Source organism: Tursiops truncatus, chromosome 12 (assembly GCF_011762595.2).
Source record: "Tursiops truncatus isolate mTurTru1 chromosome 12, mTurTru1.mat.Y, whole genome shotgun sequence".
In the NCBI taxonomy this organism is placed as follows: Eukaryota; Metazoa; Chordata; class Mammalia; order Artiodactyla; family Delphinidae; genus Tursiops; species Tursiops truncatus.
The window spans coordinates 46,720,392-46,746,115 of record NC_047045.1 but is presented as its reverse complement, the minus strand read 5'-3'; the positions used below and the strand labels follow the sequence as shown (position 1 = coordinate 46,746,115).

General features: G+C 39.4%; 1 protein-coding gene across 2 annotated transcripts in view; it reads left to right on the top strand.

Annotated features, from left to right (window-relative positions):
* The window catches only part of ROS1 (ROS proto-oncogene 1, receptor tyrosine kinase), a 112,042-nt gene that overhangs the window by 52,259 nt on the left and 34,059 nt on the right, over positions 1-25,724 (top strand). The window contains exons 22-35 of one of the 2 annotated variants that reach the window (XM_033867350.2): positions 1,519-1,781; positions 3,733-3,796; positions 4,111-4,313; positions 5,902-6,107; positions 6,981-7,267; positions 7,718-7,720; positions 10,915-11,091; positions 12,474-12,676; positions 14,871-15,015; positions 16,177-16,409; positions 16,497-16,673; positions 20,783-20,951; positions 21,682-21,799; positions 24,694-24,884. In XM_033867350.2, coding sequence (XP_033723241.1) covers positions 1,519-1,781; positions 3,733-3,796; positions 4,111-4,313; positions 5,902-6,107; positions 6,981-7,267; positions 7,718-7,720; positions 10,915-11,091; positions 12,474-12,676; positions 14,871-15,015; positions 16,177-16,409; positions 16,497-16,673; positions 20,783-20,951; positions 21,682-21,799; positions 24,694-24,884 — 2,439 coding nt within the window. The remainder of the gene's footprint in view (positions 1-1,518; positions 1,782-3,732; positions 3,797-4,110; positions 4,314-5,901; positions 6,108-6,980; positions 7,268-7,717; positions 7,721-10,914; positions 11,092-12,473; positions 12,677-14,870; positions 15,016-16,176; positions 16,410-16,496; positions 16,674-20,782; positions 20,952-21,681; positions 21,800-24,693; positions 24,885-25,724) is intronic. The other variant, XM_033867351.2, reaches the window with a different exon arrangement.

Sequence of the window (25,724 nt, the reverse complement as noted above, 5' to 3'; positions counted from 1 at the left end):
TGGACTTTTCACTCTAGTTTCTTCAAATCTCCATTCAGTCATTTTTGCAGACACTGGCAAGTGATCTTATCATGTTGATTTAATTTATATAAACTTCCTAGCACGGGACCTGGCAGGCAGTAAGAGCTCAATAAACAGACATACGTTCACTGTTGCAATTTTGTTTTAAACTGTTAAGATTTTATCAACAATATTTATCCATGAGTCTCATAACAGGAACATAGTGGAGCCTGGGCAGGTTGTGGAGCAGTTAGCATTTGGATCCAGGTATGCTCTCTTTGAGATTGTCTTGGGATGGCAGCTTTGGTTGGCTTCTTCTGTGGAAATGGACTTGACTATCAGGGGATGCACTGGGGGCTAGGGGCCATCAACACTCTGAAATAAGGAAAAAGGATAAGATTTGGCCCTTGCCTTCGGGGAGTTTACAATATAGTTGGAAATTATTCAAATTGACAAATATTTATTAAGCATTTACTGTGCCAGTCCTTTACTAGATTTGGGGGGATTTAATAAGGAATAAGAAAAGGTGCTTTCTCTCTGACGGAGCTCATAAGACAGTAGAGAGATAAACGCAGACGCTGCTAATGATAAAAGAAATAAGACAGTGACAACTGAGTAGCAGTGGCATAGAGTGAATAAGCAGGCTATGAAACCTTCACCTCTATCAGGCTGCCTCCCAGCATTCTTATAAGAGGGCCATACATGCAGGCTTGTATGGCAGGGGAAGGCCTTTGGGGAGAGGAAACTTTAGCTGGGCTCTAAGGCATGAAGCAAGAAGAGGTTTATCCCGTGTAAATACAATGCAAGAAGGTCTGGGGATTGGATAACGATGTGAGTGTTGAACATTACGGAGCAATGTGATTGGAGCGGCAGAGTGGGAGGGGACCTATGGAGGAATCCTAAGAAAGAAGAGGGATGTCTTGGATGGAATGACTTGGAAATCAGGCAGAGGAATTTCTCTGGATTGACAGAGAGAGAGAGAGAGAGAGAGAGAGAGAGAGAGAGGGAGAAATTAATTAAAGGATTGGGAGAGGCTAAATTTCTTGATGTGGCTCCAGAATAGATGGCAACAACTAAGCCATACTCTCAGAGAGGCTTCACGGTGAGAGGGCCTAGATCCTGGATATGCTGTATTTTACACCCGGAACTGGCTGAAGGCTGGATATAGTGTCTTCCTTCCTGGTGACTGCCATTTCCGCCTCCAGAGTGAGAGTAAATACTGTATTTTATAAGGTGAACTAGCCAGCTTCCATGTACACAGACCACAGATGAGAAAGCTGTGCCTCAGTGGTAGTAAGTAGGATTTGGGTTGGAGAAAAGGAAGAGTTGCAGAAATATCAGGATAGGTTCCTGAAGAAATCTATGGAATATTCTCTCCTGAAGATCTTTAAGAAGAAGACAGATATACCTTAACTGTCAGGAATGAGAAATATCTATTACTCAGTTGCTCTGCACCCTCATCATGAGTGGTAGAAGTTGACCTTGTATTGTTTTCTGCTCTGTGTCTCTAATTTTCAGTTCCATCAGCACCAGAGAATCCCAGAATATTTATATTACCAAGTGACAAATACCACAATAAGAATGAAGTTGTGGTGGAATTTAGGTGGAATAAGCCTAAGCACGAAAATGGTGTGTTAACAAGATTCGAAATTTTCTATCAAATATCCAACCAAAGCGACACAAACAAAACATTCAAAGACTGGATTGCTGTCAATGTCACTTCCTCAGTGATGTCTTTTCAACTTGAGGGTATGAGTCTTGGGTACAGTGTTGCCTTCCAGGTATGAGAGTGAAAACAGGGATACAGGGGTCTGAATAGTGTAGACAAAAGGTGGATTAAAGGACCAGGTTAAGAATTCTGCCGCTCTGTCAATAATTTCATGTACGCTGTGATCACAGAGGTCAAGTCAAAGGTACAGAAGGGAGAGGGGACAGCTAGGGTAAAGGACATCTTGACAATTTTCTTGCTTCCAGATTCAGAACAAACATTATTTTTTGGCCCCACCACTATAGGCCGTGTACCACACTAGGTGCTTTTATATTCATTATCTCATTTGATCCTCACACTGTGAAGCAAAAGCCATGCCCCTGGGTGTATCAGTGAGGTACCAAAGCTGCGTGGTTGGGAAGTGGTGTGCTACAGTCTAGCTTCTAGAGTCCTTTCCACTATATTACATCAACTGCTGGAAGTCATCTGGACGCCCCCAATTGCAGCTACTAAAGGAAATAAAAGCTGAGGGTCTGGGTAGTTGACATCTCACATTTATCACCTGGCTGCGGAAAGAGGAGAAAGTCAGAGAGAGTAGGAGTCAAAAGGAAAAACGACTGCCACCTATTTTGGCATTTTAAATATAATATGACATAGCTTTCCCCTTATGGTAGATAGCCTGATGATTTTCACATCGTCATTATATACCAGGTTGGTGACAAGGTTGTACATATTTAGAGTTATTTTCCATTTCATTTTGGGGAACAGAATGTTTTGGGGAGTGTTTTAGAGATTTGCAGTTTCCAGAGGATCTATTTTCCTTTTGTAAAATTCTAATTCTGTAATTATTTTGATAATATATTAGGTCTACATATACTAATCAAAACAGTTGTACATAAAAGTTAAAGATAACACACACTTCCTATTTGTTAAGAATTACGTGTGTTCCAGTTAAATAAATAGTCTGGTTAAGTGTATTTGCCTATATGTTTATATTGGTTCAAATCTCAGTCACCACAGAGCTTTGCAAAGTGATCTGCATGTATAGGCGTTGAGTTTGACTTAACACGGTCCGGTGCAAAAGTGAAGACTGATTGATATATATATGCACCATGATAAACACACACACATGCACGCACACCATACACAGATAGTAATAAACAGAATATAGTAAAAGAGATTTAATTCTAGAAGTATAATAAAAATAATCCAATGTTTCATTGATTGAGAGGGCACTTGAGCTTCTATCTTTCAAGGCCACCGTTATGGATGGCAATTTTCTTTTAGGCTATAGAACGCAGGCAAGTTTTGGAAGTGGAAATAATTATTATATAATAAGAGACATGTAATAAAAATTGTTTAAAAAAACTTTGCTGTTAGAACGCAGCTTGGCACAGTGGGAAGGAAAGCATACAGACCTCAGAAGACTTAGTTTTATGCCAGTTTCTACATGTGTCATTGCGGATAGGTTGCCTCCCCTAATTATGATCTCTGTCCAGTTTCTACTCTTAGTAGTTGTGAGGATCAAAAGAGATAATATACGTAAAAGTGGTTTGAAATGCACAACTCATTTTCAAATATAAGCGTTAATTACTATTTTCTTTTTATAAATCTTCGTTTAAAAAAGTACAGTAAATTTAGTTATTTGAAGCTTCTTGTTGATTTCATGATAAAGTGGAAGTTTACCATAATCTGTATGGTTTTGTTTCTGTTAAATGTTCCATGTAATTTAATTTTGGAAATAGCTAAAGACGTTTTATAGAAATTCAGATCTTTTGCAATAGAGGTTTGTGCCATTACTTTGTACTTTTCTGGACAAAACAATCCTACCAAAAATTGTTTGGGACAATATTTTTTCTCTTAGTAATTTTTTGTTATATACTTAGATGTGAATAACTGAACCTATTCATGATATATCTCATAATTGTGAAATGAAACATTCAATAATTTATCAGTCTCAGAACTTAACTGTTGTCACTGAGGACACTTTGAATGCACATTTTTGTATCCTTTTCTTTCTTTAGGTTCGAGTCTTCACATCCAAAGGACCTGGACCATTTTCTGACATAGTAAAGTCCAAAACATCAGGTATTTATTATCTAAAACCTGTGCAAATAACAACTAGTGATTTAAAAACATTTTTGACCCTTAGTATTCTCAGGGATACCCAAGTGCTATCTCTGAGCTGAAATTAAAGTCAAATAAAATAATCGATTTTCATCATCACCAAACACGCTTGAATAAACCTAGGCTTAGAGCACCCAGGCAGAATCCATTGAGACGGGTGTAGTAAATGAGTCCAAAGGAGACTCACGGATTTCAGAATGGCCTGATGTTGAATCAAGGGATTTTGCTGAAGTTCTTTTTCTCATACACATTATCTACTTGTTTTTTGTTTTTAGAGATCAGTGCATTTCCATGCCTCATAACTTTTTTTGACAACAAGATAGTTTTGTTAGATATGGATCGAAATCAAGTTGTATGGACACTTTTGGCAGAAGGCGACGTTGGTGCCATGGGCTACACAGCTGATGACGCAGTGGCGTACTATGCTCAGGGAGACTCACTCCTCCTCCTCAACATGCACAATCAGTCCAGCTCTGAGGTATTTCGCTATGTAATTCTTCTGAAAGGAAGTGGAGTATTTGCATATCACACAACGCTGTGATGAAAATGACGAGCCAGTGGTTGAGCCATTAAGATTAGAATGGTTGAAAAGGACAGATGTTGTATATTTAGTCACAAATGAATTCAGGTTATGTTTTGTGCAGATGTGATTCAGGCTTAATTTAGCAAAGAGTTCTTGGGCTTAAGGCACTGTGTTACCTGAGATACAGGTAAAACAGAACGTCACAGTCCTTGAACAAATCCAGTCTAGTATTAGTCTAACAAGGGTAAGACAGTATGGCATGGTGATTAAGAGGGTGAGCCTTGAAACCTGACAACCTAGAATTTAATTCTGACTTTACTACATGCTAGAACTGTGACCACCAGCAACTTATTTAACCACTATGGTTGCATAGTCCCTCATCTTAGGGTGAAGATTAATGAGCTAATCCATGTAAGGCATTTAGCACAACGCCTGGAATGTGGTAGGTATTCACTGACTGTTAGCTAGTGGAGAAGACAGGCAGAAGACTGTAAGTGCTATGCTGAGGGCAGGACGCAGCGGAATCACAGAGAAAGGATGCTTCATCCAGGCTGGAGTGGTGGTGGTGGTGGTAGAGTGGAAAGACATCTTGGGTACAAATAAGATGAACCAGGTGAATGTGGGGAAAAGCTGAGGGAGCAGCAAAGTCCGGGAAACCAGAGAGCCATAGCCTGTTCGGGGAGCTGTAACTAGGAGCTTGGAATGGAGGTGGGGGTCAGGGCAGAGTAAGAGGCAGGTGGTAAAGCTGAAGAGGTGGGCAAGAGCCTAAAAATAAGGGACCTTCTTTACGGTGCCAAGGAGATGAGTGTCAATTTTGAAGCCAACATCAAGCCATTCAGGAAATTTAGTGGGTCATTAACATGATCAAGTAGTGTTTTAGGAAGACCCCTCTGTTAGCAAAGAAGAGAAGGTTTGTTTTAGGAAGACCTCTCTGTTAGCAAAGAAGAGAAGGTTAAGTCTGAGGCAGTCGGGAACTATCACAGGAATCCAGACAGGAAATGTTAGGCAGGAAGTGAGAGACACCGAGGTAAGAGAGGAGAGGACAAACTCAGGAGATATTTAAAATGGGACTAATTGGCTATGGGTAGTAATGGGAGGAAGAAGTCAAGGGGCAACCACAGTTGTCGAGACTGCTCTTCAGGTGAGTGTTGGAAATCCATAAAAATATAAAATGCAGGAGAAAAGGAGGTTTGGGGGGTGGGGTGATGAATTTTGTTTTCTGAGATCATTCATTTGGAGATGTTCGGTAGGCAGTTTGATATTTGAAGCAGTAACTCAATGAGAGATCTTGCCCGAAGATGTGAATTTGTAGCTCCGGTCTATGGATTACAGTTGAAGCCATGGTAGTTGAAATTAACCAGGGAAAATATACAATGTGAGAAGAGGACCAGTGTTACAGTGGCACACAGTCCAGAGTTACCGAGATTTTGGATTACAGAAGAGAAGTGCAGTAAATAAGAAATCGAGTGACTACAAAAAAAGTCCTCAGAGTTGAAGAAAATGAGCATTATCTTCTTGGCTGTGTTTTCTACCTGTTGTTAAGATTTTCCGAGATGCACTGGTTTTTGATATCACAATTATTACAATTGACTGGATTTCAAGGCACCTCTACTTTGTGCTGAAAGAATCACAAAATGGAATGCAAATATTTGATGTAGATCTTGAAAACAAGGTGAAGTATCCCAGGAAGCTGAAAATTTGCAACAGAAATTCAACAATAATCTCTTTTTCTGTATATCCTTTCTTAAGGTATGTGAAGCGTGAGTGTCTGTTTCTATTGTGATGAAATAGACATAGACATATTTAATGTAGTATCTTTGGTTTAATATTAGAGTCAATGTTGGGACAGTAAGATACTTAATGTTCTTGATGTTAACTTACAGTAATTCTACATATAAATGATGAGCCTACAACCACCAATATATAAAATTAATCCATACTGACAATTCCACTAACCTAAACTTAGGTTAATTACCAGAGGGAAACCAAAGGATATTTTTATACCAGTGAATTTAATAATATCCCCAGTTGGTAAGGACAAGAAGGGGACTGAGACAGCAGCAGGAAATGAGCAGGAGATAGAAAGGAAGCATGTTTTCCATAGTAAATGCTATTCTGGGCTCATCCATCTTTAATTAATGTCCTTATGAGATTAATTTTAAGGCCTCCATTCAGCAACTGAATAGCAGTTTCTCCGGCTGAAGAGTTATATTTTGTTTGTGCCATAAGCATGGTTATAGTCTATCTTGAAACTAGATTGGTAACTAGTATTAAGAAACAGAAACAAACTTGAGAGGAAGGGAATGGAGATGGTGTTGATGAAAAGTATGCAAATATGTTTCATATTTAGAGCCAGTAATGAGCCATTTAATACAATGCCTAAGGTCATTATAGTCCAAGGCTTTCGTTGCAAACACATTTATTGAGAAATCATTGGAAAATGCTACAAACTAGACTTCTTGTGATCTCTTCCATCAGAAGGTTATTGAACACTGGGACATGTTCTTTTTAAAGGTGGCATCTGTCCCCACAATCATTAGAAATGATTGATCTTCATTAGAAACTGATATTTGCAATGATATGTTTTACTCATTAAGTTGGAGTGTCCTTTTGTTCCTATAGTCGCCTGTATTGGACAGAAGTTTCTGATTTTGGATCTCAGATGTTCTACTACAGTATTATCAACCAGACCTTGCACCGAATTCTGCAACCCCCAGCCAGAAACCATCCAAATGGAAGAAGCCAATGTTCTTGCAATGTGACTGAATTCGAGTTAAGTGGAGCAATGACTATTGATACCTCTGACCTAAAGAAACCACGGATATACTTTGTCAAGGGGCAAGAGATCTGGGCAATGGATCTGGAAGGATGTCAGTGTTGGCAGGTTATCATCATGCCTGCTCTGCTTGGTAAGACACTCGTGTGTGTAGTAGATCTTCACTAATAATGGCAGCCCCTCCTGTCCCATTAAAAAGGAGTTACATTCAACCTATACTCAAAGGAATATGTGTGTGTGTGTATATATATATATATATATATATATATATATATATAGTATTTGCTCCAGACCGTGCCAAATGTTTTTGTAGAATTCAAGTTGTTTTCAGGTAAATTGTACATAGGCATTCACATAATTTTCTGGATCTGTGGGGGGTTTTTTTTGTTGTTATTTTATAATTAACAGTAGAACTACAACTTATTGAGCTCAACTATGTGTTCTAAGCAGGCTACTAAATGTATTATCTCATTTGATCTTCAAAACACCTCAGTGAAGTAGATACTAGTATCCACATTTTACAGATGAGGAAATTGAGGCTGAGAAAGGTAATTTGTCCAAAGGGCCATAGTTAATAGAGGAGCTGGTATCTGAAACTGAGCCTAACTACGGCATCCCTGATCTTCCCACCAGTACTCCACCCCCATGCTGATGATTTCATTGCCTCCACGTTCAGCATGACTTGGTCAATACTTGACAGGTCTATCTGTTGAAATTCACAATCTTGTGGAGGAAATATTTGAAAGTCTAAAGTCACTTGGAAGTCTTCTAATTAGGAGTAATTGCAAAAGAAAAAAAACACTCTAAATACCCCCATATATTCTTAAGGGTCTAGTCCTCACTATCCAATCACTAATCACGTGTGGTGATTTAAGTTTAAATTAATTAAAATTAAATAAAATTCAAAATTTAATTCCTCAGCCACACTAGTCACATTTTAAATGATCAAAACCCACAGCGGCTAATGGTCACTGTATTGGGCGGCACAGATGTAAAATATTTCCATCATCAAAAGTGCTACTGGGGGGCCTTCCCTGGTGGCGCAGTGGTTAAGAATCCACCTGCCAGTGGAGGGGACACGGGTTCGATCCCTGGTCTGGGAAGATCTCACATGCCATGGAGCAATAAAGCTTGTGTGCCACAACTACTGAGCCCACGTGCCACAACTACTGAAGCCCACGTGCCTAGAGCCCGTGCTCCGCAACAAGAGAAGCCACCACAGTGAGAAGTCTGAGCACCGCAGCAAGGAGTGGCCCTGCACGCTCACTGCAGCTAGAGAAAGCCCATGTGCAGCAACGAAGACCCAACGCAGCCAAAAACAAACAAATAAATAAATTTATTTTTAAAAAAGTGATATTGGGTATTGCTGGTTTATATAGTAAAGTTTTGAAATTGCAAATGTATGTGTGTCTGTGTGTTGTAACTTTATGTATGGTTTTGTTGACATACCAGCCAGAGCTTTTTTTTTTAAATTAATTAATTAATTAATTTTTGGTTGCGTTGGGTCTTCCTTGCTGTGTGTGGGCTTCCTCTAGTTGCGGCGAGTGTGTGGGGGGTCACTCTTCCTTGTGGTGCGCAGGCTTCTCATTGCTGTTCTCTCATTGTGGAGCACAGGCTCTAGGCACGCGGGCTTCAGTAGTTGTGGCACGTGGGTTCAGTAGTTGTGATGCATGGGCTTAGTTGCTCTGTGGCATGTGGGATCTTCCTGGACCAGGGCTCGAACCCATGTCCCCTGCATTGGCAGGTGGATTCTTAACTGCTGAGCCAATGGGGAAGCCCCCAGAGCCTTTTAGAAGCAATTCCAATGTACTTTCAATGGGCTTAAGAGTGGAGATAATGTTCTGAACTTCCCTTATTAGGAGAATAACTTGATTCTGTTGAATGTGTGACAAAGACCCTTTCCTTGATCAAACTTTAATTGCTTTTTTTTTTTTTTATTTTGGGCCACGCCGAGTAGCTTGCTGGATCCTAGTTCCCCAACCAGGGATTAAATCCGTGCCTCCTGCAGTGGAAGCACCGAGCCCAGAGTCCTAACTATTGGACCACCAGGGAATTCCTGGATCAAACTTTAGTTACGCTCCTGTGAGCCCTTTTCTCAACTAGACCTCAAACTTGGTCTTCCCTGTCCATCCTTGCTGAGTGCAGTTTTAGCAAGAATCTTGCCAAATCAGTTTAGAGAGAATCCCTCATCTTGGTATCTGATAAAGTTCTTCACCCCCACCCTTGATGTTCTTGGCCAAAAATCCTATGAGGCCAGTTTAGCAAGAATCCCCCTCCCATTGATGTCTCCTCTTAGTAATTTTCTTGACTGCTCTCTCCCTCTGCTTGTTGGATATAACCCCCAGTTTTCTTTGTTGTATTTGGAGTTGTGCACATCTCCCTCCCCTACTGCAATATTGCAACAGCCTTGATTAAAGTCTTCCTTACCATTTAAACAAGTGTCAGAATAATTTTTCTTTAACATCTGATACACAAGAGTTATCTATTGGGCCATTATTTTATAGCTATAGAACTAGTCAGTCTTTCATGAAGCCACAATTGAAATCCATAATCCAAAAATTAGAAAATTAAAATGACTTTAGAGATCATTTAGCTGACATAATATTGGAAGAAATCCCCTCTACCAAAACAGCCTTCTTTGAGCACCTGTTTATAAAACAATTTACTACCTTATAAGGAAGTCTGTTTAATTTTTGCACAATTCTAAACGCTAGATATTTTTCTTATGTTTAGCGGAAGTTTTCTCCCCATTCCTCTCATTCATTGGCCTGAGTTCTGACTTCTAAATTTACAAAGAATAAATCAATCACTTTCCACATGATAGCGACTCAACTATGTGGGAACAGCTGCCAGAGCCCATGCTAAGCACTTCCGTTAGAGGAAAAAATTCAAGTATCTCTAAGTACCCCTTAGGTGGTATGACTTCTAGATCTTTCTTTGCCCTATTCACCCTCCTGAGGTTTCGCTCTAGCTGCTTAGTTCTCTTAAATGTTGTCCCATAAGGACTCACTGTACTTTCAGTATGCTCTGGTCAGCACAGAGGGCCTGTGACTTCCTAGGTCTTCTTTTACTGCAGCTAAAAGTGACATCAGGTCTTTGGGCTGCCTGCCATTTGAAGAACCCATAGTCTTTTTCATGTTAACTATTATTAAGCCAGAATTTCTTTCATTCCTTATTTACAGTTTTAATTTTAACCTTGAATTTAGGATGTTATATTTGTTGCTATTAAATTTCAATCCATTTCACGATTCTGTTGTGATATTTTTGAATAAGTCAGAGACTGAATGTACTAGTGACAGTAAGAATCATGTATTATCTGCAAATTTGATAAATCTGTTTATTATGCATTCATTCTAAATCATTGATAAATATACTGAGCAAGGCGCTGAGCCCTGTGCCTCAGCTAATACCTCCCTTCAGTTGGTGTTGTTTGGGGTGGAATCACACAGGTAAGCTTTAAATCCTGGCTCTGCCCTTGACGAACTTTGTGGCCTTGAGGGGAATTATTTAACCCCTCGAAGCCTCAGTTTCCACTTATACAAAATGAGACTAATAATCATAGTATTTGCTTTGTTGGCTTGATATGGAGCTAAAATGAGAAAATATCTGTAAAATCCTTAGGCTAAGGACATTAAGGTATTATTTTTTCATATTGAAATAACAGAAAGATTCAAAATTTCTCAGTTATGCTATAGAAAAAGGATTTCACATATTGCTTAGAGCAGAAAATGTCAGCTATGTATTTTGTTCTTTATGTTCTTTTCTGTTTTTCATCAACAGGAAAAATGCTTGTTAGCTTGACTGTGGATGGACAATTTCTCTATTGGATCTCCACAGCAAAGGACAGCACACAAATTTATCAGGCAAAGAAAAGCAATGGGGCCATCCTGTCCCAGGTGGAGGCCCTAAGTAGTAAGCATATCTTGGTTTACAGTTCAGTTCTGCAGCCTTTTCCAGGTAAGAGAGTCACATACTTAATCAGCTTGTTCTCCCAGTTTAGGGTCAGGAAAATTTCATAATGTTTCCTCCTCCAGGGCTGTCCCTCCAACTCTTCGTTGTGCTCTCAGCATTGCTCCAGACGGTCACGGTTTGGTGCACGTTGTGATTGCTGTTTGCCCTGGGTCACAATTTATCTCTATCTGTATACATGGCTTGGGCTGTGGCAGGCTACTTTAGACATGGGAAACCCTTGTCCTGTCATTCTCTCTGTCTATCCTCTTTGTCTTCTCAGTCCCATAATTTCCCTTCTTTTTGTCTTTTTTCTCCCCTGATGATATTTTAGACCTCCCAGTGGTGTCAAAAAGCTTTGCATAACATTTCAGGTCTTTTTCAAGGTAAAATGCCTATGTATTATAGGATTAGATATGTCAACCATTTAACGTGTACATTTGTGCTACCATTTTTATTAAGTTTCTCTCGTTTGTTTTATGTGTCACTCATGAAGTTTTTTAGTGTTGTGCCCTTCACTCTATTTTCCCCACACATCCTCTGGGTTTTGTATAATGCAATGACTTTTAGGAATGCATGTATCACATTATGGCAGAACTGACTATATATTTTTTGCTGAGAGTCATAATAAAATAAATGTTTGAAATATAAAAACCAACCAACCAAAAACAAAAACAGCACTACATAGCCTCATGGGTGACATTCAAACCTAAAGTGGTCTCTGAGTTTTTTCACAAGCTCTCTCTGCCATTAAAGTCACAATGTCATTCTAAATTCAGTATAATTTCCTCTTAGAGAGGGAGAGAAATGAGTAAAATAAACCCTCTTTGCTTAAATGTATTCAGTTATAAAATACGTAAGTTATACAATATGAAAACATGGGAGAACTTATAAATAAACTGAGTGCATATTTTGGTGAAATAATTCATTTAAGAGATTTAAAAAATCCATGCAATATCTGTTTGAGTTTGAACACACACGCATATCCCTAGAAATAAAAGTCCTAAAGATAACATCAGTTTTCATAATCGGAATTCATTGAAAAATATGATTGATATAATGCTCTCATTACTTTCTTCAAAATAAAAAAGGGTCAACTTATTTTGCTATTCACTGTCTAGGTACGTAATTAAGGGTAGTTTAGCTCCATCTGCTGGAAATTGTAAGCAATTACCAGTTATTTTGCACTCTTCCCCAGGCGTTTAACATGTTCAAAACGTATGAAAAAAAACGTGTCTTCCTGTCCTGAATAACATTTCCAACACTCCAATGTACCATACCTTGTCAGTTAAATAAAAAGAAAATATGATATTATCCTTGATGTTAGATAAATCTGCTGTTTCTCTTGTACGTACATGTGTATATATTTAATCTTTTTATTATTATTTTAGATAGAGCATTTCTGTCTCTAGCTTCAGATATTGCAGAGCCAACTATACTTAACACCACTAATACCAGCCTCACAATCAGATTACCACCTGTCCAGACAAACCACATGTGGGATGGCATCACCAGTCCCACTCCCACATACCTGCTTTATTACAAAGAAGTAAATGACAGGAAGAACAGCTCTGAACTGAAAGATAGAATGCTGGTAAGGTTGGAGCCCGTTGTCTTTGTCTTTTCACAAGATGCCTTTTTTTGATATAAATCCTCAGCCATAGTATTTTCTATATTATGTTCTGAAACACACTGTGATGCTAACTTTTACAGATGACTGAGCTACTTGTAATGAGGTGGATAGACCTAGAGTCTGTCATACAGAGTGAAGTAAGTCAGGAAGAGAAAGACAAATACCATATGCTAACACATATATATGGAATTTAAGAAGAAAAATGTCATGAAGAACCTAGGGGTAAGACAGGAATAAAGACACAGACCTGCTAGAGAATGGACTTGAGGATATGGGGAGGGGGAAGGGTAAGCTGTGACGAGGCGAGAGAGAGGCATGGACATATATACACTACCAAACGTAAGGTAGATAGCTAGTGGGAAGCAGCCGCATAGCACAGGGATATCAGCTCCGTGCTTTGTGACCGCCTGGAGGGGTGGGATAGGGAGGGTGGGAGGGAGGGAGACGCAAGAGGGAAGAGTTATGGGAACATATGTATACGTATAACTGATTCACTTTGTTATAAAGCAGAAACTAACACACCATTGTAAAGCAATTATACTCCAATAAAGATGTAAAAAAAACAAAAATATACTGTGTTCTATCTAGTCTCTTGTCTACGAGTAAGTTAAGCTTCAAGGAAATATATTAACCCTAATCAGTCGGTAGATTGCCTTATAGTGACTGTTTCCTGAGTGTCCTAAAAGAGCTGGGTTTGTTTCCCTCCCTAATTATCTAATTATCCCCAGAAAGTGATAGAGACTTGTTTTTGTGGCCATTCCAGCAGATTGAGGGGTAAGAAATGAACTGGACAGAAAGAACATTTCTGTATACCTTTCCTCCATAGCATGTAGCTAATATAAAAATTGTACATTATATTTTTGTTTATTTTCTATATGTTGTGAAATGTGTTGTTATACAGAGACTACGTTTTTATTCATCATTGTATTCCTAGCACCTAGATACTACTTGGCATTGTATAGGCATTACTAGATATTTCTTGAATGAATGAATGGAGACAATTCATTCCATCATTGGCCTGGGTGTTCCAGTTGTCTTTGAGATGGAATTGTATGTATCCAGTATTTTTCTTTGTGCTTATTTTATAATCAAGTCAAAAGGTGAAATTGACCATCATCTATTGGAGGTTAAGCACTATATACTTTCTTTCTGATTCTTGTAACTTCCTTTATTTTGTCTATTTTAAAAAAATATATTTATTTTTGGGCTTCCCTGGTGGCGCAGTGGTTGAGAGTCCGCCTGCGATGCAGGGGACGCGGGTTCGTGCCTCGGTCCAGGAAGATCCCACATGCCGCGGAGCGGCTGGGCCCGTGAGCCATGGCCGCTGAGCCTACGCGTCTGGAGCCTGTGCTCCGCAACAGGAGAGGCCACGACAGTGAGAGGCCCGCGTACCACACACACACACAAAATATATATATATATATTTATTTTATTTTAAAATTTTGTCTATTTTAACCTTTCTTTACACATTTCTAACAGGAGTCGTTTCAGAGACAGATTGGATCATTTGGCTGACCAAGATTGGGTTTCTGTCATTTCTCTTATTAGAGCTTATCTCTTATTGTCTTCATAATGATTAATATGGGCCAAAGGCAGTGAGTGGTTCTCAAACTTGACAGCACATTGAAGCTTTTAAAATTTCTGAGCCCATGCTTCACCTCAGACCAATGCAATCAGAATCTTTAGGGGTGGGACCCAGGTATCAGTATTTTCTTAAAACTTCCCAGATGTTTCCAAAGTGTAACCAAAATTGAGAACCATTAGTGTAAGGAAAGCCTTTTTAGTTTCTTAAAGTTTATTTCTGAGAATGATTAGATAATGTAGCTTATTCTTTTATTGTATTCACAGATGTGTCACATCCTTACAATACCTTCCTGCTGAATTTCTAATGCAACGCTAATGAGATGGTGTGCTCTGGGAATTCAGCTTCCTAAGTGAAATGATTATGTCACAACTGACTGAGGCTGCCAATCATTTGGCATTTATTCTTGGAGACATTCTGGGCAGACTAGGACAGTGAAGATTGTCACTCATGATCCAAGATTTAAAGATGAATTAAAAATATTTGAGTCTTTTAGTTTTTTTCTCTTTGATTAAATAATTTCTCCCCGTTTGTACAAAAAATAAGACACTGATTTTTAAAAATTAATTACAGGAATTTCAGCAGAGTATAGCCCTTATTGAAGGTTTACAACCATTTTCAACATATGTGATACGGACAGCTGTAAGGAATTATTATTCAGATCCTTTGGAACAATTACCTCTGGGAAAAGAGATTTGGGGAAAAACTAAAAGTGGAGGTGAGTTACGGGTGTGGTGTGGGATTTTCTAGAGTGGAATTTTGTGATATATGTGCTTGTGTGTGCCTATATTTGTTTTTTGGGGTTTTTTAAAAAATAAATTTATTTATTTTATTTATTTATTTTTGGCTGCATTCGGTCTTCATTGCTGTGCGTGGGCTTTCTCTAGTTGCGGCGAGCGGGGGCTACTCTTCGCTGTGGTGCACAGGTTTCTCATTGCGGTGGCTTCTCTTGTTGCAGATCATGAGCTGAGGGTGCGTGGGCTTCATTAGTTGTAGCATGCAGTCTCAGTAGCTGTGGCCCACAGGCTTTAGAGCACAGGCTCAGTAGTTGTGGTGCATGGGCTTAGTTGCTCTGCAGCATGTGGGATCTTCCCGGGCCAGGGCTCGAACGTGTGTCCCCTGCATTGGCAGGCGGATTCTTAACCAGTGAGCCACCAGGGAAGCCCTATACTTGGTTTTTATCTGGATGCTAAGTTATCTTTATTATGTGAGTTTTTTTAAGCTTAATAAGAAAAATGTATTTCTAGGAGAATATTCTGTTGACATGATCCTTACTCGAACACCAGAAGATGATGGAAAATATCCCATCAAAATGAAAAGCAACTACATGGCAAAACATCATCATCAATTCTATGTGTCTGGAAACACATTGTTTGGTCTCACCTCACAGTGTCACTCTCTTCCCATGTATTTACAGGTCTCTGTACACGTGGTGAAACCTAGGAAAGCCAAGCCTTTTCTCTATGCGAATTTTACCAAGGCTACTGAGTTGTAAAGTAATATAACATCATTGCCTTAAAGAAAGTGGATTTAGAATCTGAAAAGGTGTTGTAAGAGGTGGCGATTATTACGAGGGGAGGCCATTTCTTTCACACATCTCTGATGCCATTCACAAAACTCACCCGAATTGGATTATTCATCATTGGCCATATCCTTGAGCGGCAGCCAGAGAATGACTTAGTCATTAGGCAAAAATAAGCGAGAGCCTTTCAGGCAGCCTGTTAACTTACCATTATGGAGGAGGCTGGCTTTCCTTTGGAACATCTGTCATTCATTCTGCTCACATGATATGCCTATTCCTCAATCAAGACCCTATTACTTCTTTCCATCTTTCAGTGCTGTTGCAACATGCCTAATTGTGCACTGCTATTTATTTCAGTACCAGAGGCGGTTTGGCTCATTAACACAAGCGTGCAGTCAGACACCAGCCTCGTTATATCCTGGAGAGAATCTCACAAGCCAAATGGACCGAAAGAGGCAGTCCGCTATCAGGTGGCAACCTCTCAACTGGCTCCCATTCCTGAGACTCCACTAAGGCAAAGTGACTATCCAAATGGGAGGCTCTCTCTCCTTGTTACTAGACTGTCTGGTGGAAAACTCTATGTGTTAAAAGTACGGCGAGTATATTGGGTACTTTTATTGCCATTCTCAAGTGCAAGGTTCTAGAAAAGTTAAGCAATTGTTCTTTTCTACAAAAAGGTTCTGGCCTGCCACGCCGAGGAAATGTGGTGCACGGAGAGTCATCCTGTCACTGTGGAAACGTTTGACACGCCAGAGAAACCTCATGCCTTGGTTCCAGGGAGCACTAGTTTGCAATTAGATTGGAAGGCTCCATCTAATGTTCACCTTATCAGATTTTGGTTTGAACTCCAAAAGGTACATCTCACTGTACACTTTTTTTTTTAAATTTTATTTATTTATTTTTTTGGCTGCTTTCGGTCTTCATTGCTGCACGTGGGCTCCCTCTAGTTGCAGCGAGCGGGGGCTACTCTTCGTTGCGGTGTGCAGGTTTCTCATTGCGGTGGCTTCTCTAGTTGCGGAGCACGGGCTCTAGGGCACGTGGGCTTCTGCAGTTGTGGTGCGAGGGCTCAGTAGTTGTGGCTCACAGGCTCTAGAGTGCAGGCTCAGTAGCTGTGGCACACAGGCTTAGTTGCTCCGCGGCATGTGGGATCTTCGCAGACCAGGGCTCGAACCCGTGTCCCCTGCATTGGCAGGCAGATTCCTAACCACTGTGCCACCAGGGAAACCCTCACTGTACACTTTTAATGCAAATCTTTGTTTTATGCTATAGAATAAATCAAAAGGCCTTTTAAAAGATATCTCTAGGGCATCCAGTTGTATAAATGAGCAATATATTTGACAAGATTCATTGATTCAGGTTTGCCAGATAGAAGTGGTATAATTTCTGACGGAAAAAATTCCCAGTGAGATTCATTTGCTCTTAAAAGGCTTCACATAAAAGGGTATAAATTATGGTTTACTGGTTTCATAATGTTTTACTTACTTTAGATGTTTCCAGCATGGCTCTTCAGTTTAAAGTCCATAGCAATTTGCTGTTTTCTATGAAAAAAAAAAATGGAAAGAAATGAACAAACATAAATCTAAAACCTTGTTTAGAAATGTTCTTTCAGCCATTTCAGGGCTGAATAGCAACAGGAGAGAAGTAAAATATAAAACTAGTTTATTCTAAACTAGTTGGATCTTGGCATGTAAACTAGTTTAAATGGCTCCTCATCCAAAAATCTTCACGCTTTAACCAACGTAAAAATGCCCACTGAATTTAAGCATCAGTTAATCTAATTAATTCACTGCTAGGGAAAGTCTACATTAATTTTTATACTGATGTACTTAATAGATGATTAAGATTTTATAACTGTGATGTTTCATTTTTCATTATTATATATTTGTGTGTCTGCGTTTGTAAAGATTGGTTAGGAGTGTTTTGTTTAGTGGGAACTTAAAAACAAATCAGTATAGTCATGACCTCACTTTTCTTTAAAAATGGAGTTGCGGGCTTCCCTGGTGGCGCAGTGGTTGAGAGTCCGCCTGCCGATGGAGGGGACACGGGTTCGTGTCCCGGTCTGGGAAGATCCCACATGCTGTGGAGCGGCTGGGCCCGTGAGCCATGGCCGCTGAGCCTGCGCGTCCAGAGCCTGTGCTCCGCAACGGGAGAGGTCACAACAGTGAGAGGCCCGCGTACCGCAAAAAAACAAAACAAAACAAAAACAAACAAACAAAAAAAATGGAGTTGCTCCCCAGAGGTTTAAAATTTTTCTATGTAAAATATTTTTTATAATCTTGTACTTTTAGATAAAAACTATGAAAAATATAAAACAGCAGTGAATATTAAGTTGGTAAGACCAAAGACCATAGTTCAATCAGATCTTTTCCATTGAGCATGTTTATGATGATTTGTTGCCTATTTAAAAAATGGTCATTTCATAAAAATTCAGTTTTAAATTGGAGAAATTAAAGGATCATCTCTTTGGGGACATCTATTTAGGTGAGCTTAATGTGGTTCGGTTTGAGGTCAAGGGGAGGGATGTAAAGCTCATTTCCCAGATCAAAGACGTGAACTGAGGAAGGACCTTAGAGGTGATGACTCCAGCCTCTCGTTTTACTGATGAGAAGCCAGAGACCCAGTAAGGCACCCTGATGAGTCAGATATCACAACCGTGCAGGGGAGGACCCTCAGGGCTGACTCATCCTTACAGAGGTTCTCCTTGGTTCATACACAGAAGGAACATGAGTCATCGTCACCCACCCAGCTTCGCAAAGTTTGGGAGAGGGGCAGCAGACAGGGGCCACCTGGCTCAGTCCTCATGACTTTCATGGGATGCTTTTTCTTTCAAAACTTCCACTACACTTGCTCAGCACAGGTTCCAGATAGACCACTTAAGAAATCATGAAGCTGAACATGTAAGATAGTAATTTCTACATGCGTGACCACCTACAAGTACTAACCGATGAGCACAGTAGAAGGCTGTGTTACATCTAGTCAGAAAGTTCTGTTTCTTTTGAGCAAGTTGAATCTAACTCATAATGATAGGACAGCTAGCAATGGTCCTGTAACTCCACACTGAAACTCTGAGGGGTGAGTGATGAGGGTGAGTAAATATTTTAATGAATTTTTTTTTTTCAGAAAGGAAAGGAGAAAAGGATAAACTTCCAGTCTTCATCTTTTCCTTACATGGAAAAATGAGGGAATTAGAGCACAAGGCTAAATTTTTATCTTGGTCTTCAATTTCATAGATTCTTTCACACAACAATGTATAGCAGAAGAACATATTCAATTTAAGATTGAGGAGAAACAAATAATTTTGCTTTGGTAAATTATTTTCATGGAAATTCATTACAATTGTCTTTTTCTCAGCTGTCCAGGGGAATCCCTACCAGAACCAAACATTTCTGAAGTTTCAGTCTCTGAAACTGAGACACGGAGTTTGCACCATAGTCTGCACCATTTCCCTCACACCCTTGCCCAAGAATTTGGAAATCCTCTGTGGTAGCCTTCCCCCCCTGCACCTGTTGGCCTCTGATGAATGGAAAATCCCAACTCCCTTGTGATTTACTGGGGTAGCCCATGGTACCTCTCCAAGCTGATGGTCTGCCCAGAACATTCATTGCTGTGGTGAGGTCAATACTCCACAGTTTTCCAGCAAAACCCCTGGTCAAACATCTCCCTGACATTCCAAGGAGCTCTGATAATTTCTGGTTGGTGTGGAATGTTGGGCCATCTAGACTATTCACTGAAGGTTTCTATGACAGAGCATTAAGGAGGCAGGACCAAAAAGGGCTAAAATTTTTGAGCCAGGGCTCAGCATTTCTCTCGCTCTGTCTCTCTCAGAAAGTTCAGCATAAATATTAAGGACCCAGTGCATCTGTTTCATTAGGCTATATGTCTCAGTGGGATTGAGACATTTATGAGTTTAACAGGCAATGTCTCTGACATCAGCATTTCTGGTTTTTGTTTTTTTTTTCATTCCTTCTGTTCCTCTTTCTTTCTGGAACCAGGTGGTCTACTTCCTGAAGGTGCTACAGAGAATCATTTCTAACTGAACAGAAAACTAATATAAAGTGCCCATCCAATGAAATGGCATGACCTTGTGAGTGCTAAATGAAAAAGGAGATGTAAAGTCAGGTTTATTTATGGAAACTGACCTTCTTAGGAAACTCTACTGAGGAAAAGACAAGAAGAACCCTTGACAGAATGCCTCTGTCTTTTCCTATTTGTACATTGAAAAAAATCATCATTTTCAAACAAGATATTAAGGGTCCAAACATACAAATTTTTTTAAAGCAGTGTTTCAAAGAAAGAAGTTTAAGATAGCTATAATTAGAGACCCAGTGAAATGAAAGTAACATTTCCTATAGTTAACTTGTAACCTTGCTATTTAGTGACTGAGTGATGGTGGGCAAAAATGTCCTTCTTTTAGGGAACTAGGCTTCCTATGTATAAATATAAGGAATGTTGGTTAGATGTCTGAAGAGGGTTTGGGGAGGAAAAACTAAATGTTTTAATTTATAAGTCACTGTGGACTTCTTCAAAGAAGCAAAATATGTAAAAATATTATTACTTTGAAATTAGCAAATCCGTGGAATTGAAAGTATCACTGTTTTGATCCATCATTTCCCCTCAGGTGTAAATTTGTGTTCTCAGTCATCCTGATTTAATAAAAATGCCTTTGATTAGGGATAACAAGAAGTCAAGCTCTGAATCTTCCCTGATGATATATACTCAGGGGTGCACTTCCCACCTTGGACTTATCTTAAGGACCACCATTCAAGTCACTTGTAGCTTGTCATAAAAAATAAAATTGCTGTTGGTGGTAAGGATAATATTTGGGATCAACCACTCATAAAGGAGCTCTTATTTTTTAATAGAAAGTAAGCTTTAAATTTTAATTGCCACAAGATTTTGAATTTCTATGTTTAAAATGTTTTTCTTAGAGAAACAAAATGTTAATTGAGACTTCTTTTTCTAGTGGAAGCACAATGAGTTTTACCATGTTAAAGTTTCGTGCAGCCAAGGTCCTGCTTATGTTTGTAACATCACAGGTCTACAGCCTTATACTTTCTATAATGTCCGAGTAGTGGTGGTGTACAGGACAGGAGAAAATAGCACCTCACTTCCAGAAAGCTTTAAGACTAAAGGTGAGTACTAACATATTCCGCACTTAGAAAACTTTAGACGTTTCTCAATTCCTTTCTCATCGCTTACTTCACTAATCCTAGAGGTTGAGATTTTTCTTAAGAGTAAATTACTATCTCTAGAGCCTGACTGAAGAAACTGAAAAGAGGTAGGAGTCCTTACTGGCAGTAATGAGATAATACTCATCTGGTCTTGCAGGATCCTGAACTGGGCAAAATTATTTCAGTATTCTGATTTCCTGTCTAGCTATGATATTTTGCAGTAAGAACTAAATGAAAACAGTGTCACTGAGTGTTCAAATATTTACTACTGACTACTATAACCAGATGCCCAAAATAAAAAATATTTAACAAGTATATTAAATTAACTAGTGTTCTAAAAGGTATACTATAACTCCAAGTTGATCCCTATAGGAATCAAGGGAAAGTGCTCCCAAACTTACAATAATTCTTTTTATTTGCATCACTTATTTCGTGTCAGGCTAAGATCTATTGTTACTCCTGTCACTAATCCATCCAATCTGTCACTAATAAAAACCTCAGTTACACATTTAAAAATACACAATCATATGAGAATTTTTGAATATTTCTTGAATAAAATTTTTGAATAATTTTCTGAATATTCCTTTAATATATCTGGCTTTCCTCTGAGTAAATACAGTCTATAGAAAGATGTTTTGCAGAATATTTTATACTTCTAACATACAAATCAGATTTTCTTTTGTTTCCAAAGCTGGAGTCCCAAGTAAACCAGGCATTCCAAAATTATCAGAAGGGAGTAAAAATTCAATACAGTGGGAAAAAGCTGAGGATAATGGAGGCAGACTTATGTACTATATCCTTGAGATCAGGTATGTCCGTTTGCAAAAGTGCTTTGTAAACTACAAAGACCTAAGCAGTTAATTGTAAGGTATTATTAGATCAAAATTAACACTATTTATGAACATGTATTCATAAATAAACACAAAGGATCTTTAGTTTAAGGGCCTTGCATGCATCATTAGGTTCTTTGCACAATTCCTAGTGGTCAGCCTTGGCACTCAATTACAAGGCAGGTAGTCATTCTTCTCAGAAATCTGCAACTGCTTGTGGATGGAAACAATTCAATCTTTTGAGCATGTAACTAATATTTACTTAGTACCTATTCTGAGCTGACATTTGATGTTAGATGACGGTATGCATGTAAATTTCTGAGGTTAATTTGTTTTAGGAAGATGAATAAGGTCTAGTGAGAATTGACAATGAGTTAGGTATTTTTCAGAATGTAAAATCAGGTCAACATCCGAAATGGCCTGCAGTGTGTAGGCAGCCCAGGATTCCCTCTCTATCGTCAAGATTACAGTTTGTAGTGTGTTCCCAGGGACTGAAAATGTGCCTTTGATGAAAACCTGATGAACATATGCAACCTCAGATCTGGCCAGTATGGGGAGCTCTGTGAATCATAACTGGCTCAGATGGGCTGATGTTGTGCCAGCTTGAGGGGCGAATTCCAAATTCCACAGACACTCCCCTCACGGGACTCTGAAGCCATCTTTTAAGATGCTCCAAGGACAAAAGTCACTTCCATAATTATAGTCCTGGCAACTTGAGCTTCAGATCTATTTTTGCTTCATCTTGCTCTGGCATTCCCATAGCCTTAAAAAAATTTCCTGCTCATGCTAGAGAATTATGTTGGCCATATTTCTAACTGAAACTTTCTTGAAATTTCTGTCACTTTTTTTTTTTTCATGCAGAGTGAAATACATTCTGACCTGCAGAACCATCCTGGTGGTCTGTGACTGCATTTATGTTCACCAACCAGGCTACACCACTAGGACCCCTGTAGTGTATTCCCCTCAGTAACACCTTAAGTGCATGGCTCCATAAATACTCTGCATTTCCTTGCCCCCAAGTCTCTGCTCTCAGGAGAGGGACTATGGTGTAATAGAACGTATTATCTGTCTCAGAGTACCTCACAGTATCTCAGAATATCTTCTTCAGTCAGGATACTCGTGTGTACTTGCTGATGGTGCAGTGGTGGTCGTAGTGCAAGGTGCATGCGCTTGGGAGCTGAGCTGACTGTATCAGTTTTCCAGGGAAGCTGGAACAAAGTACGACCAACTGGGTGGCTTAAAACAACAGATATTTATTCTCTAGCAGTTCTGGAGACTAGAAGTCTGAAATCAAGGTGCTGGCAGGACTGCGTTCTTGGGAAGCATCCTTCCTTGCCTCTTCTTAGCTTCTGGTGATGCCTGGCAATCCTTGGCATTCCTTGGTCTGTAGATGGATCACAACAGTCTCTGGCTCTGTCATCACATGATGTTCTCCTTGTATGTGTCTGTGTCCAAATTTCTCTTTCCTAAGATGGCACTGGTCATTGGATTTAGGGCCCACCCTCATCCAGTATGATCTCATCTTGACTTAATTACATCTGAAAAGACCCTATTTCCAAACAAGGTCACATTCACAAGGTCTGGGCGGCATGAATTTTGGGGAGAATTATTCAACCCAGTACACAGACCATGTTTAAATCCTTGCTTTATTGCTTTCTTAAACTTAAGTTTTCTCATCTGTAAAATGGGATGATGATATCTACCTCTTTAGGTTGTTGAGAAGATTCAATGAAATGAAACAACATATGAAAAGCCCCAGTACGGTGTGTTGTAAATAGAAGGTGCTCAACAAAGGAAGCATTCTTCCTTCTCTTCCTCAGTGGCCAATATCCGTGAAGAGGCCCTTTATACATTTTTAAGGGTCTCTTTCTCTTGGATCAGCGTTGTTTGGGTTGAACAATGAAATTGCCAATGCCCAACGTGAGACTTCACACAATGTACAAAATCACTGTGTCCTGCAGCTTTACTTAGGATGGTCCTGAGGTCACTTAGCTCCTGGTCACAGTTGTGACCATCCTTGCTACCCTTGCTCATTCCCTGTCCCTCAGAGGCTCAGCCCTTGCTGTCCTTGGTGCTCTTTCAGGACAACCACTCAGTTAGTGGGAGCAGAACTGGCTTCCATTACTTATCCTCAAGGTTACTGTGGGTTGGTACCAAGTCCTAAAACGGCTGTGGTCTGAGAAGTTTCAGATTTGAAAAGTTCGTTGTCAGAAAAGACATAATTGGAAGGCCTTGAACTTGCCTTCAGTATGTGGTTCTGTTAAAAGTAATTTCAGTTATGTCTTTCGAACCCAGCTCTTGTTCTCTTCCCATGTTTCGTTATGAAGAATAATGAGGATTGACATTGAGGTAGTGTAGCCCAATATAAATGGAAGCGATGAACCTTGGAATCTCAGATACAATGATAACTTTGGTAGCTGAACTATGTTATTTTCCTTTTCAATTTTATGTTCTGTATTTTATCCAGATACGGTATCAGTAAATGACAGATAGCATAAGACACCAAAAATTAAGAAAAATAAAAAATTCCCAGTTAAAAAGTATGAAATAATTGTCTTATGTGTTTGGAATTCTGAGGAAGGTTTGCACACCCTAGTAGTAAGAAGAGGATCTTCAGCTTTCTCTTGGCCATTGATTATTCGTAATTTTCCAGATGGGCTGAGTTGGTTGGCTCCAGGCACTGTTGGGATGACTTTATAAGACTCTGCTATGTGCTGTAGCCAAACCATGTGAGAGGAATGAAATCAAGGGCAAAGTGTGCAACAGGAGACGCTTTGGAGTTCTGTCATTAAATGATATATGAGCACCTAGAAATAACACATATATTCTCTTGTATATTTCCTATATTTATAACTTTGCTCTTTCTTTTGCAGTAAGGGCACTTCAAAGAATTCACAGAACCAGAATTTAATGTGGAAGATGGCATTTAATGGCTCATGCAGTAGCATTTGCACATGGAAGCCCAAAAACCTGAAAGGAACATTTCAGTTCAGAGTAGTAGCTGTAAATAATCTGGGTTTTGGTGAATATAGTGGAATCAGTGAGGATATTATATTCGTTGGAGGTATGTTATCATGTCTGTCTATATACTAACTTATTACACAAAGGTTCAGAGGTAAAGATAAGTGAATTCTTAGCATTAAATTGGGTGAATGTATAACTTCACAAATCTATCATTGAAACTATTGAACTATTCATTTCATCTGATGTGATCTTCCTAAAACATCAAGATCGGCATGTCCTTTTTCTCCTCAGTAACAATCAGCTAATCGTTAGCGCCCACCACATCAAGTCCATGTTCCTAGATGGATTTCCAAGGTTGTCCACAGTCTGGTTTTTATCCAGCTTTATTATTCTGTTCCTGGTACTCTCATCTGCTACACAACAGGCCTGAAACTCTACTTCCCGATATCTATATCTTCCACTGGGTAGCCTATTTTTGTTCATAACACATTACCTTTCTAATCACATAGGCTAGAAATCTCAGTACCATGTAGGATTTTCCCCTCTATTCGGCCACCAAGGTCTGTTGATTTTATTATCTTGATTTCTGTCTAATGAGTTTGCTTCTTCCTATTCCTACTTTGACTTTCCTAATTTAAGCTACCATGTCTAGCCTGTGCTCTTGGCTTAATCCTACCGCTGACAGTTAATCCAGCTGAAGCACAGTCTGGATCACTTCACTGCTCTCTGAAATGCCTGAAATGGCTCTCCATTCACTGCCTTCAGAATCAAGTACAAACCTTTCTGTGGCATTTAAGGCCTTTCGTGACTTGCCCTCCGATTGTGGTTCATCTTTCCTGATATTTATCCTTATGCTGTAGCCACGTCAGACTGGTAAAAAACTTTCATGACACTGGGTCCTCAGCCTTTGTTTCCCTCAGCCTAGAATGCAGGCTTGTAC